The sequence below is a fragment of the Triticum urartu genome, chromosome 4 (genome assembly GCF_003073215.2).
Source record: "Triticum urartu cultivar G1812 chromosome 4, Tu2.1, whole genome shotgun sequence".
NCBI classification, from domain to species: domain Eukaryota; kingdom Viridiplantae; phylum Streptophyta; class Magnoliopsida; order Poales; family Poaceae; genus Triticum; species Triticum urartu.
In genome coordinates this window covers 147647793-147661150 of record NC_053025.1, presented here as the reverse complement: position 1 = coordinate 147661150, position 13358 = coordinate 147647793, and the positions used below count along the sequence as shown (strand labels likewise).

General features: G+C 46.4%; 1 protein-coding gene across 1 annotated transcript; it reads left to right on the top strand.

Moving 5' to 3' along the window:
• The first annotated feature begins 10387 nt into the window (after positions 1 to 10387).
• On the top strand, positions 10388 to 13277 carry LOC125553704 (protein ESMERALDA 1-like). The gene is made up of 4 exons (XM_048717444.1): positions 10388 to 11099; positions 11891 to 11960; positions 12517 to 12584; positions 12709 to 13277. The coding sequence occupies exons 1-4, from the start codon at positions 10668 to 10670 to the stop codon at positions 12841 to 12843; spliced, it is 705 nt and encodes a 234-aa protein (XP_048573401.1). The 5' UTR covers positions 10388 to 10667; the 3' UTR covers positions 12844 to 13277.
• The last annotated feature ends 81 nt before the right edge of the window (positions 13278 to 13358 follow it).

Here is a 13358-nt window from a genome sequence, read left to right as displayed (position 1 = left end):
CTGAGCATTGTCTTCAGGTTGATCAGGTGCGGAGATGATAAGTTCCTCTTCAGGTTGAGCTTCAGAAGGTATGATTTCTCCAGTTCCCATAAGTTGATTGATTCACTGGATGGAACTTCATCTAGCACATTTGGCAGGTGCTCTCTTTGTGAACCGTTAGTCTCATCAAACCGCATCCACTGTTTCAACCACTTTATAATGAAAGAGATTGAAGACTCTGTAGGAGTGCGAATCCTTTCCATATCCAAGCATAAAACCCTCATGTGCTTTTGGTGCAAATTTTGAAGTGTGATGTGGATCCTTGATCCAGCACCTGGCGCCAAATACTCTGAAGTAACTGACATTTGGCTTCTTGCCAGTAAGGAGCTCATAAGATGTCTTGTTCAGAAGCTTGTGAAGATAAACACGATTGATTGTATGGCATGCAGTATCAATGGCTTCAGGCCAGAATTTTCTTGGAGTCTTGTATTCATCTAGCATCGTTCTGGCCATCTCAATGAGTGTTCTGTTCTTGCGTTCGACGATCATTCTGCTGTGGCGTGTACGGGGCTGAGAATTCATGTGTGATGCCCAAGGTATCAAGATATGTATCAAGGCCAGTGTTCTTGAATTCAGTGCCATTGTCACTTCTGATGTGCTTTATATTGGCGCCATAGTTGTTCATTGCTCGATTGGCGAAGTGTTTGAAGACATCCTGCACTTCAGTCTTGTAGAGGATTATGTGCACCCAAGTATATCTAGAATAATCATCAACAATGACAAAGCCAAAGAGACAAGCAGTAGTAGTAAGAGTTGAGTAATGAGTGGGACCGAAAGATCCATGTGGAGCAGTTCGAAGGGTCGAGTAGTTGTCATGATTGTTTTCGAGGGATGTTTGGCCATCGTCATCTTTCCTGCTTCACAGGCACCGCATAAGTGATCTTTCTTGAACTTGACGCCCTCGATGCCTATGACATGCTTCTTCTTTGCAAGGGTGTGGGAGGTTCCTCATGCCAGCATGCCCTAGCCTCCGATGCCAGAGCCAGCATTCTGAAGCTTTTGCTAGAAGACATACGGCAAGCTTGTGGTCCTGCTGAGAAATCTACCACGTACAAATCATCTTTCCGATACCCTTCAAACACTAGAGACTTGTCAGATTCCATTAGAACAAGGCAACGATATTTTCCAAATATTACGATCATGTTCAAATCGCAAAGCATTGAGACAGACATTAAGTTGAATCCAAGGGATTCAACAAGCATGACTTTATCCATGTGTTGATCTTGAGATTGCAACTCTACCTAGACCCAATACCTTACTTTTACCAGTGTCAGCAAATGTGATGTGGCTCTTGTCGGATGGACGTAAGGTTGAGTCCATAGAAGGCTTCTTTTGCCAGTCATGTGATTTGTACACCCACTATCAATAATCCATTCTGAAGACGCTGGTGTCGTACCCTACAGTGCAGTTAGGGGGATAGGCTTCACGAAGACGAATTGTGAAGCAAAAACATTTGACGAACCAGTGGGTTATGAAAGCTTAGATCCAGATTAGGACTGAATAGGGAGAGTAGCAAGCGATTCAGGAACGAAGTACATAGTAAGACCATTGGCATTTGATCTTGCGCCCTACAAGATGTTTAAGGTCCCCAGCAATAGCGTCAGACGATTTTGGTTTTCGTGCTGGAGACCTTTCCCTGCAAAAGAGAGTTAAGCTTTCTTAGCCACCCACATCTTCAAGGGTGGCTTAGAAGCAATAAGTCTAAGTGCAGCATCTGAGAACTTTGGCTTTGGAGCCCTAGCAAAAAGTCTTGCAGGTGGACAATAGTACTCATAAGAATAAGCAGAATAGTTCTTGGTCTTATGAACATGGCGGTTTGATGAACCGCGCTCATATTCATAGCCTGAGTATGGTTTCCCTGCAAAACATTTGCGTTAGTGCGACTCAGGTGAGTCCTCTGTCTGTATGAAGCCTTTGGACCGTATGAAGCCTGTGGTCTGAGGTTTGTCTTCTTCACGTGGGTGTCATGATGACATTCACAGGAAGATTCTCCAGACACTTTTTCGGAACCCAGATCTTCTTCATAGGCGGTCCATTCCTGCAGTTAGTACCAATGTACCTGGCAAACACTTCACCTTTCTGACTCTTAAACAGTTTATAGTTTGCATCAAAGGATTCATCAATGACAACATGGGGTTAGCACAAGTGAGTCCAGAATAGATTGGATGGATCTGCTGAAGGTTCCTTTGCAGCAAGCCCATGTGGTTTTGGGGTGCTGCAGGTTTCCAGTAAGAGCATCAGCATTCATTTTCCTTACGAACCCAACACCCTCTTTCCTAGGGTTTCGGTTCAGGATCTGTCTTTTGAGGACATCACAGTGTCTGATGCCCTTTGAGACTTTTGTACATCCCTGTTTCAAGCAATGTCTTCAACCTAGCATTCTCATCAGCAATAGCAGTGGTATCCTCAGTAGAGGGGTTAGTTCCCAAATCAACAGTTGAAATATTGCAACAGTAGCAGCAGTAGAACATTCAGCAACAGAAGTAGCATTTTCACGCTCAATGCATTTAAGACATGGTGGTTCAAATCCTTCCTGAGCGGAACTGATCTGTTTTGGCGAAGTGACTCATTTTCTTTTTGAAGATCTTCATGAGCGCTCTCCAATTTCTCAAGATCTTGCTTCCTTTGAAGATAATCATAGGAAAGCTTTTCATGAGTTGTTGAGAGCGTTTCATGACGACTTTCAAGTTCCTCATACTTAACGTGAAGATTTTTTATGTCTTCAATTAAGGACTCAGATCGAGTCATTTCAGCGCCTAACAGATCATCGCTTTTGTCTAACAGTTTTTGAATGTTCCATGGCTTTCTGTTGTTCAGTTGCAATTTTAGCAAGTGTTTTGTAGCTGGGTCTTGAACCACAATTAGAATCATCTTCACTAGATGTTTGATAGTGAGTAGTGCGTGTGTTTACCTTGGCACCGCGTGCCATGAAGCAGTAGGTAGGAGCGGAGTAGTCCTTGTCATTTGCATCGGTGTCGGTGATGAAGTCATTGTCTTCAGTGTTGAAGATGGACTTGGCAACGTATGCTGTAGCCAGACTGCAACGCCAGAATCGGACTCCTCCTCAGACTCCACCTCCGCCTCCTCAGAAGCGGACTCCTCCTCTGAATCCATTTCCTTGCCAACAAACGCACGTGCCTTGCCAGATGAGCTCTTCTTGTGTGATGAAGACTTTGAGGAAGACTTGGAAGAAGACTTTGAGTATTTCTTCTTCTTCTTTCGTCAGAGTCATATTCCTTGCTCTTCTTCTTCTTTTTGTTCTCATTGTCCCACTGCGGACCCAGGTTTCTTGCACTTGTGGCATGTTTTCTTCTTGTAGTCATGAGCAGAAGCTTCATCATTCCTTGAGCTTGATCGTGAAGACTTTATGAAGCCTTTCTTCTTGGTGAATTTTTGGAACTTCTTCACAAGCATAGCAAGTTCCCTTCCAATGTCTTCAGGATCATCAGAACTGCTGTCAGATTCTTCTTCAGATGAGGAGACAGCTTTTGCCTTCAAGGCACGAGTTCGCCCATAGTTTGGACCGTAGATATCTCTTTTCTCAGAAAGCTGAAACTCATGTGTGTTGAGCCTCTCAAGTATGTCAGACGGATCGAGTGTCTTGAAATCAGGACGTTCTTGAATCATCAGGGCTAGGGTGTCAAACGAACTGTCAAGTGATCTCAGTAGTGTCTTGACGACTTCATGCTTGGTGATCTCAGTAGCAAGGGCTTGAAGCTCATTTGTGATGTCAGTGAGTCGATCAAACGTGAGCTGGACATTCTCATTGTCATTTCTCTTGAAGCGGTTGAAGAGGTTGCGAAGGACACTGATTCTCTGATCTCTCTGGGTTGAGACGCCTTCGTTGACCTTGGAGAGCCAGTCCCAGACTAGCTTAGATGTTTCCAAAGCACTCACACGGCCATACTGTCCTTTGGTCAGATGACCACAGATGATGTTCTTGGCAGTAGATCCAGTTGAACGAACTTCTTGACATCAGCAGCAGTGACACCTTCTCCAGCCTTGGGAACGCCGTTCTTGACGACATACCATAGGTCGAACGTCAATGGCTTCAAGATGCATGCGCATCTATTCTTCCAGTAGGGATATTCAGTTCCATCGAAGACGGGGCACGCAACGGAGACTTTGATTATCCCTGCAGTCGACATAGCTAAAACTCCAGGTGGTTAAACCGAATCACACAGAACAAGGGAGTACCTTGCTCTGATACCAATTGAAAGTGCGTTATATCGACTAGAGGGGGGTGAATAGGCGATTTTTATGAAAGTCTTCAAAACATGGAAGTTTCGAAGACAAACGATAGAAATAAACCTATTACCATGCAGCGGAAGGTAGACTACACTAGGCAAGCCATAGTCAAGTATTCAATGAGAAAGCACAATGCAGCAATGCAGTAAGGATCAGGTAGGAAGATATTATGAAGCCAAACAGAACACGCAGTCACTCAGTGAAGACAAAAGATAGTGCAATCATACAATGACTTCACAAGGAGTAACAGTAAGTAAAGGGAAGGGAAGGATGAAACCAGTGACTCGTTGAAGACAATGATTTGTTGGACCAGTTCCAGTGTTGTGACAACTGTACGTCTGGTTAGGGCGGCTAGGTATTTAAACCTGAGGACACATAGTCCCGGACACCCAGTCCTGAACACGCAGCTCAGGACACCCAGTCCTCACCGTATTCCCCTTGAGCTAAGGTCACACAGACCTCGCCCAATCACTCTGGTAAGTCTTCAAGGTAGACTCCCAAACCTTCACAGACTTCGTTCACCGGCGATCCACAATGTCTCTTGGATGCTCAGAACGCGACGCCTAACCGGCTGGAGGATTCACAGTCCTCAAGTGTAATAAGTCTTCAGATCACACAGACAGGAAGACTTAAGTGATGCCTAACACTCTTTGGCTCTGGGTGTGTTAGGGCTTTATCCTCGCAAGGAATTCTCTCTCAAAGCTTCGAGGTGGGTTGCTCTCAAACGACAAAAGCCGTATACTAACTCTGAGCAGCCAACCGTTTATGGTTGTAGGGGGTGGGCTATTTATAGCCACTAGGCAACCCGACCTGATTTGTCCGAAATGACCCTGGGTCACTAAGGAACTGACACGTGTTCCAACGGTCAGATTTCAAACTCACACGGCAACTTTACTTGGGCTACAAGCAAAGCTGACTTGTCCGACTCTGGACAAGATTCGCTCTCATAGTCTTCACTCGAAGACATAGGTTTTTGGTTTAGGCATCACTTCAGTCATTCTGACTGGTTCTCTTGGACCCCACTTAACAGTACGGTGGTTCCTATGACTCAAACAAAAGAAAAAGAACTACGAAAGATCTAAGTCTTCGAGCTCCATAGGCTTCATATGCGTGTCTTCTCTTGTCATAGTCTTCAATGTGAATATCTTCATATACCACCTTTGACTTCAATGTCTTCATACATTTTTAGGGGTCATCTCTGGTAAAACCGAATCAATGAGGGACTTCTACCTGTGTTATCCTGCAATTCTCACAAACACATTAGTCCCTCAACTAGGTTTGTCGTCAATACTCCAAAACCAACTAGGGGTGGCACTAGATGCACTTACACTTAGGCGAAGCCCTGTTCGCTAGCTTCATCATCACCGTCATCACACTGTCGTGCTGACGAAACTCTCCCTCGACACTCAGCTGGATCTAGAGTTCGCGGGACGTCACCGAGCTGAACGTGTGCAGATCGGAGGTGTCGTACCTTGGTGCTAGGATCGGTCGGATCGTGAAGACGTTCGACTACATCAACCGCGTTGTCATAACGCTTCCGCTTATGGTCTACGAGGGTACATGGACAACACTCTTCCCCTCTCGTTGCTATGCATCACCATGATAGATCTTGCGTGTGCGTAGGAATTTTGAAATTACTGCGTTCCCCAACATGGCTCCCTGGAGCTTGGATTTGCACACTTGATCCCAGTTAATCTTGCATTGCCATTGTAGTTACCTTGAGGCACCCCGCCGCCTGCCTTGGAGCATCAATCTTGTTCAGCACTTTGACCGGAAGATTTAGCGTTGTCACGAAGTAAATGGATGGATTTAACCAACACAACCCTTCCAAGGGAAGCTACATGTTTTCCCATCCAAGGGGCAAGCTGGGCAGCAATCTTATCCTCAACCACTTGGAAGTGGATCCATTTCAGTCTCTTGACCGACAAAGGTAGACCAAGGTATTTCATCGGAAAGGAAGAGAGGTTGGCCGGAAAAGGTTGGAGGATGTCAGTGAGGTCCATGTTTTCACAAGGATCGGAGCGACAAGGCTGTTGTTGCAATTCCTGATCAGTCTAGTAAACTCTCCAAAGCGCTTCAAAGTGTCAACAAAGAACTTGACGCCGTCCTTGATGGGGCAAAAAAAACCGTTGCTTCGCCCGTGTAGAGGGATGCCCTAATAGCCATGGCTTGTCCACCGACAAGATGTAGCTTTCCATGCTCAGTAGCCTTTCGAAGGATGTGGCGTAATGGATCTATGGCAAGCACAAAGAGAAGAGGGGAGAGTGGGTCCCCCTACCTCAAAACAGACCCAATCTTTATTGGGGTACCAGGAACACCGTTGAGCAGAACACGCGAACAAGCCATAGACAAGAGAGCCGAGACCCAACCTCAGAATCGAGGGGGAAAACCAAGGTGTTGGAGCAAATCAAGCAGGAAGTTTGAGCTCATAGATTCAAATGCTTTTTTGATGTCCAGCTTGAAAAGAAGTGCCAGGATTTTCTTGCGGTGGAGTCACCGCGCGAGGTTGTGCCCATACATGAAATTATCATGGAGGGACCTTCTTTTAGTGAATGCACTTTGAGCTTGTGAGACAAGGTCATTCATGTGAGGGGAAAGGTTGTTGGACATCAATTTGGCAATGACCTTAGCAACGACATGGATAGGACTAATGGGGCGGTAGTCGGTGATGCCCTCGGTGTCGTCTTTCTTCAGAACAAGGGCGACATCTGCGGAGTTCAACCAACGAAAAATGAGAGGCATGGAGACTCGCAAAGTGGATGATGGCCATCATGATGTCACCTTTGATAGTGTTCCATCAAGCTATGAAGAAAGCCCCGGTGAACCCATCCGAACCCGGGACTTTGTAGCCCAACATATTAAACAAGACAACCTTCACTTCTTCCTCCAAGAAAGGCTCATCAAGGCTCTGATGATCACAACCAGGAGGAGGAAGGATGTCCTAGTTGATGTATATGCTGCGCAGGGGCCCTTTCATAGCAATATTAGTGAAGTGTTGATGCACAATATTTTCCTTCTAGCCATGTTCAATAACCCAGCCATTGTTGTGCTTGAGGTGTTGGATAAATCTTTTCTGTCTGCGATGATTGACCCCGGAGGTGAAAATATCGAGTGTTGGCATCCCCTTTCTTTCAGATTTGTGATTCTGGAGCTTTGTCACGTTCTAGCCTTTTCCAGCACTGCCAAGCTAATGACCTTCCTCTTAAGTCTTTTCCGAAGATCCCACTCATCAGAGGAAAGTACCCGTTATTCTTGGGCCAAGTCAATATGGATAATAACCTTCAGGGCCATATGCAACTGGACTTTGGATTTTGCAAACAGGGTCTTGCTCCATTTTCCGCAGTTTCTGACTAGTTCTCTTTAGCTTGTGGAAGAGTCTTTGAAATGGCTCAGCATGAGCAGAGTGTTCGTTCCAGGATTCACTCCCTACATTTTGGAAACCGGGCATCTTGATCCAATGGTTCTCGAAGCGAAAAGACTTGGGCTTGTTTGGTCCATCGTTGTCAGCAAGCAAAAGTGGACAGCTGTCGGAAAGTGATGATGAAAGGCATGTAGAATGTGTGTCGCGAAATCTATGTCCCAACCATCATTAGAAAAGAAGATACCGAGTTTGCAAAGAGTGGGATTTTGTCTGTTGCTCCAAGTGAACTTTCTGTTTTGTAGGTGGATCTCCTTAAGCTCTCAAGTATTGAGAGTGTTGCGGAACCAGACCAGACGACTGCGGTCCACATTGGCATGGTTCTTGTCGGGAGCGATAAATGTGATTGAAATTGCCATTTACAAGCCATTTTGTACCCGGAGTAGGTTTTTGGGAGTTAAGCTCAAGGAAGAATGCATCTTTGTGGTTGTTGCGGGTAGGATCAAAGACCCTAGTGAGCTTGAATATTTTTGGGTCCGTGGAGTTCTTGAGAGCCATGGCCGCAGAAAAGGAAGTAAACTCCAATTTAAATACCGGTGACCAAAACAACATTCTTATCCCATAGAAGCAAGATTCTGCCTTTTGTATCATCAGCGGGCCTATGGGCAAAGTTTTTTAGGCGTTGGCCACCTAAAAAAGCGACGACGAACGGTTCAATAGCCTTGGAGATTGGACTCTTGGAGGCAAGCCAATTGACATGAGGATGCGGCAATGGTCTCGTGAACGTAAAATCAGTTGCACAAATGCTGCGTGGAAGGAGAAAAGAAAATCGAAAGTTTTGTTATGCTCCCGAGCTCATTTGAGCTTGTGATGAACAGTAAAATCATAAAAAAATAAAAAAAATAAAAAAAATTCCAATTTTTTTGTATGTTGAACTCTTACAAATGTTTTAAGTGCTTGCAAAGTTTCAGCATGAAATCACATTCGTGGAAGTCGTGACAAAAAAAAGCAAAAAAGCAAAATCAGCACTTCAAAATGCTTTCGAAAATAACACTTTTGGAGCATTGATTTGTTTGCCACAACTTCCACGAATGTGATTCTTTGATGAGTTTTTGTAAGCGCTGAAAACTTTTGTCAGTGTTTGCTCCAGAAAAATTTCATAATTTCCTGATTTTTCCCCGGAATTTACTGTTCACCAAGCTCATTAAAGCTTGAGCTGAAAAACTCTGTGTCCGAAAAAAATGCGCTTTATTCCGATAAAAAGCTATACGTATCGCCGTAGGCCGTAGGATTCACCCCCAAATCATTATCTTTTTCTTTTTGCAAAAATCATTGATCTTTTCTCAGGGAAAAAAGACTAATGATTAGTTTTTTTTTTCAATACGTCTAATGATTAGTTTTAGCACACTGTTCCCCGGTGCACGGCCTCACCACCAAATCCACAGGCTTGGCTCATGATTAGCACACCGTTGTCTCACACTTATTCACGGCTCCAATCCAACCACCCCCACACAGCCGGACCATCGCTATCCAAATCAAACACCGTAGTGGCAGTGCATAACCCATTAGCCCTCGCTGCTCCGCACCTTAACCGCCCGAGTTTAAGCGCCGGAAACGCGCTGCGAGTACGTTCCTTGACTCACCAGTCGCTTTCTCCTCCTCCACGCTTTCCCCCTTTTTTTCCGTTAGAAACTGAACCGAGCTGTTGCTCGCCTTTTCCCAGCACAGTGGAGAACGCCGCCTGGCTGCCCGTGACGCTTTGAAATTTCTCCTCTCAGTTTAGTTTCAACATCAACGACTTCAATGTTGGCGAGCTCTTGGGTTTTGACAAATTTGCTTCGTTGAAACGAAGACGTAGAAGCGACAACGAGCATTGTGTATGACACACCGCCGATGAATGCAGGAGGAAGAACGCTTCAACACTCTGAAGACTTCGATGTACTCTGGCATTTGTAAGGGTCCGTACTAATTTTTTTGTCAAAGTGCTTTTTGTGATGGTCTGTGCTACATTATTTTTTGACGAGAAAAGGGAGCAAAATTGGATTTTGTGCTATGCTACTTAGAGCAACTCCAACAGCCCTAAAAAACTTCGCATATAAATGTTTTTTTGGCCTGCCGTAAAAGTTGGGGGAAGATTTTCAAAATCATCTTCCCTTCAGTGCATTTTTACTTTATTTTTAATTAAACAAAAAAAATAACCCCTAGGACCCGCTAGCCAGTGACATTGGTGAGTGGTGCGGAGGGGTGTGTCAGCAGTGGCGGACGGCGGTGAGGGGCGAGGTAGCGACGGGTGCGGACAACGGCGGCTAACAACACAGGTAGGGGAGCGGCGGGTGGTGGTGTGCGTGGCGGCGACGCGACATCATTGCAGTGCGAGCAAGGGGGACTTTTCGACATAATTTTATGAGGCGACTATGTTTTAGGCAGTAGCATGTGAAAGTTTCAGATGGCTCCAATCCCATCAAAAAAATACGGGGAAGCCATCTTTTCATAAATCAGCAGGGAGAAATGACCTGTTTCACAGGATCCTCAAGTCAATTTGCGAGAACTGGCGAAGTGGTTTTTATTGCCCCAACGGCGGTTATTTTAGAGACGTTGGAGTCGCTCTACCACTGCAGATTCGTAAGCTCATCGCGGTCAGTTTTTGCGCCGTCGGATGCGGCTGGAGATCGCCGCGCCCCGTCTCTTTCCTCCCCTTTTCTGGTTCCGTTTGAGGTTTGACTCTCGCGAAAAGTAGCACGGGCGGTTTCTAAAAGCCCAGACCGACCGGACTCCAGCTCGGCTCGCGCAGTGCAGTGGCCCGCCGCGTGCGACCGAGGCCGCCCAACGTGCCGCGCACCAGCACGAGCGCCTCCCCCCCCTCCCTCCGCGCACGGCACCGTGACGCGCACCGCCGCGCCTCCCCTCCCCCCGGTCGCGCGGCCGCCCTCCCGTCCCCATTGCGCGATCGCGCGGCGGGGGGCCAGCCAGCCAGCCCTAAACCTAGCCCGCCCGGAGTGGCCAGCGGCTTTGCGGCGGCCCGATGCAGGGCCAGCAGGTGTACAGCCGCCTCGGGAGCTTCGGCGGGGCGGCGCCGGGCACGCCGTCCCCGCCCCCGCCCCCGTCCCCGTCCCCCGTGCGCGGCGGCGGCGGCTCGGGGAGGCGGACGCCGGGGAAGTCCGGCGCGGCGAGGGGGTCCCAGGAGGCGGCGGCGGCGGCGGCGGGGGCCGCCGGGTGGGGCGCCGCGGCCAGGCGGGCGGCGTGGGCGCTGCTCGCCGCGCTGCTGCGGCGGCAGGCCGTCTTCCTCTTCGCGCCGCTGCTCTACGTCGCCGCCATGCTGCTCTACATGGGCTCGCTCCCGCTCGACGTCGTGCCGCGGATCATCACGCGCTCCGCCCCCGGCTCCGTCTACCGCAGCCCCCAGCTGTACGCGCGCCTCCGCCCCGACATGGACGCCGACAACTCCACCGACGCGGTTAGTCAGCGCCTCCTCTCCTCTCCTCCGTGCCCCCTTCCTCGCCGCATTTCGATCTTCTTCGGCTGCAATGTGGGCGCAAACAAATGCTTGGCCGTTTTAAGTGACTGTAACAAGTGTGCCGCTGTTACTACCAAGTGGGCTGGCTTGGTTGACTTGGCGTGTCAAAAGTTATTTACTGATCTAGCAGATGTAGTTAGTGTACCACGCGCCATTAGCAAGTGGTTGTTGGTAGTATCTATTTAGATTAGTTTAGTCCAAGTTGATTAGTTCAAATTCAGCTGTGGTCTCCTTCAAATAGCCTGAAATGGCAGTGGAGTGGTTGCTGACCTGTCGGATTTTCCTTAGCTATTTCCTGCTTCATGTGATTGTTGCAGCCCGTGGATGACCCAAACTACTAAAGGGTCCTCATCATCAGAAGCTTGATTCGGTTTGTCAAGCGTCTTATATGATCTAGTCAGTCCTGCTTGACTGCTTGAGTTAGATAGTGCACCTTGGTTTGCTAGCTGCAGGCTCAAGGTATGTTGCTGATCTGTTCGTTCAGCAATGTAACCTCTGAATGCCCGCAAGATGTTTGACAGGAGGATGAATTCTCGCGCTTCTGAATTCAATACACCTGCCTGATTGAATAGAAGAAGAGTGTGCGCCATCTGACTGTGGTTTATTCCACTCTACGTGTTTTATGATATTTCTGTTGCTTGATCCACATAATTGTCTTGCTCACCTTTTTACAATCTATATGTATATTTTGCATACACGCTTCTTTCTCTCACCTTGTCATGTTTTTGTAGTTAGCAACTGTATGGAGGCAAACCTACAAAGGTGGTGTCTGGCGACCTTGCATACACAATCTGACAAACAGTACGCCATCTATACCTGCCTTTTGTTTTTTCTTCCTGATAATATGTTCGTTCTTTATTTGGGTGTAATCCCGTTGAGATATGTTTTTTTTTTCCAAATGCCGATAAACCCCCGAACGCATTCAGATTTATGGTAGAGAAGACCTGCTTTCTTGTATTCTATCATGAGGAACTTAACTGTGATGTCTTACGGATTTGTTGGTCAGGAGTTACACTGTTACCACCGTTTCCTCTTCTTGTTTTTCAAATGCGAATATCATGTCAGATCTTGTTTCTTTCCATTATCTAGGCACAGCTCCTTTGTGGTGAGTTCCCTGCGAAAACTTACCATCACTGCATGAAAACATTCTGAGACCAATCATGATTTACATGGATGGGTTGTTAAAATCTCATGAAGATTAGTTGTTCATCAACCTGATACACTTTTCTGACCAAGTTTAACATACTTGGAACACTCGGGCGTGTTAGTTTTAGAGAATTCACATGGATGTCTTCTTCAGTTTGCAAGACACAGCACCACCAAATTGGTGCCTAATAGTTTTTCATAACTTGTGTAGGTTTGCCTGAATCAAATGGCTACATATATGTGGAGGCAAATGGTGGTTTGAATCAACAAAGGACATCGGTAGTTGCCTTTTCTCAATGGTTCTTCATATGTGACAGTTTATGTTTGTTCACGTCATACTTGTTTTCTGGTAACTTAAGTTACTCACTTGGGCTTCTCTTTCTTCTGTTTTTCTTGTTTCCAGATATGCAATGCGGTTGCTATTGCTGGTTTTCTAAATGCTACTCTTATTATCCCGAATTTCCATTTCCACAGCATTTGGAAGGATCCAAGGTCTCCTCATTTCTCCCACTCCATTCTCAAATACATTTTTGACTAGCTGTCTACTTGACAGTAAGTCTGAAATATATGTATTATTGCTCGATAACGGTGTGTTTGGTTTGTGCCCAAAGCAATTGGCCTTTGTTTGGATGTTTGCCTTTTTTTTGGTATGCACATGTCCCTTTGTCTGTTTTCTATACCATATTTGTCAGTCATATGTACCTCTCCCAAACACCATGTTACTCAGTTCTTTCTTTCAAACCTTGAGGTTTCTAGAACAGTTAAGTTGCTCTTCAGTCTCGTATGCTTGATTACTACTCCCTCCGTCCCAAAATAAGTGTCGCTGATTTAGTATAACTTTGTACTGAAGTTGTACTAAATCAGCGACACTTATTTTGGGACGGAGGGAGTACCTTATAAGGCTTAACTTCACATTAGAATGTCATGTCAATTAAGACTGTCAAAGTTGGAACCAGGATACACCCCTCCCCCACCCAATCTCACACACCCCAATTCTCCTTCTGTATGTTCGTCTAAAAACAAACAATTTAGCATTTATAGTGAACTCGCTTG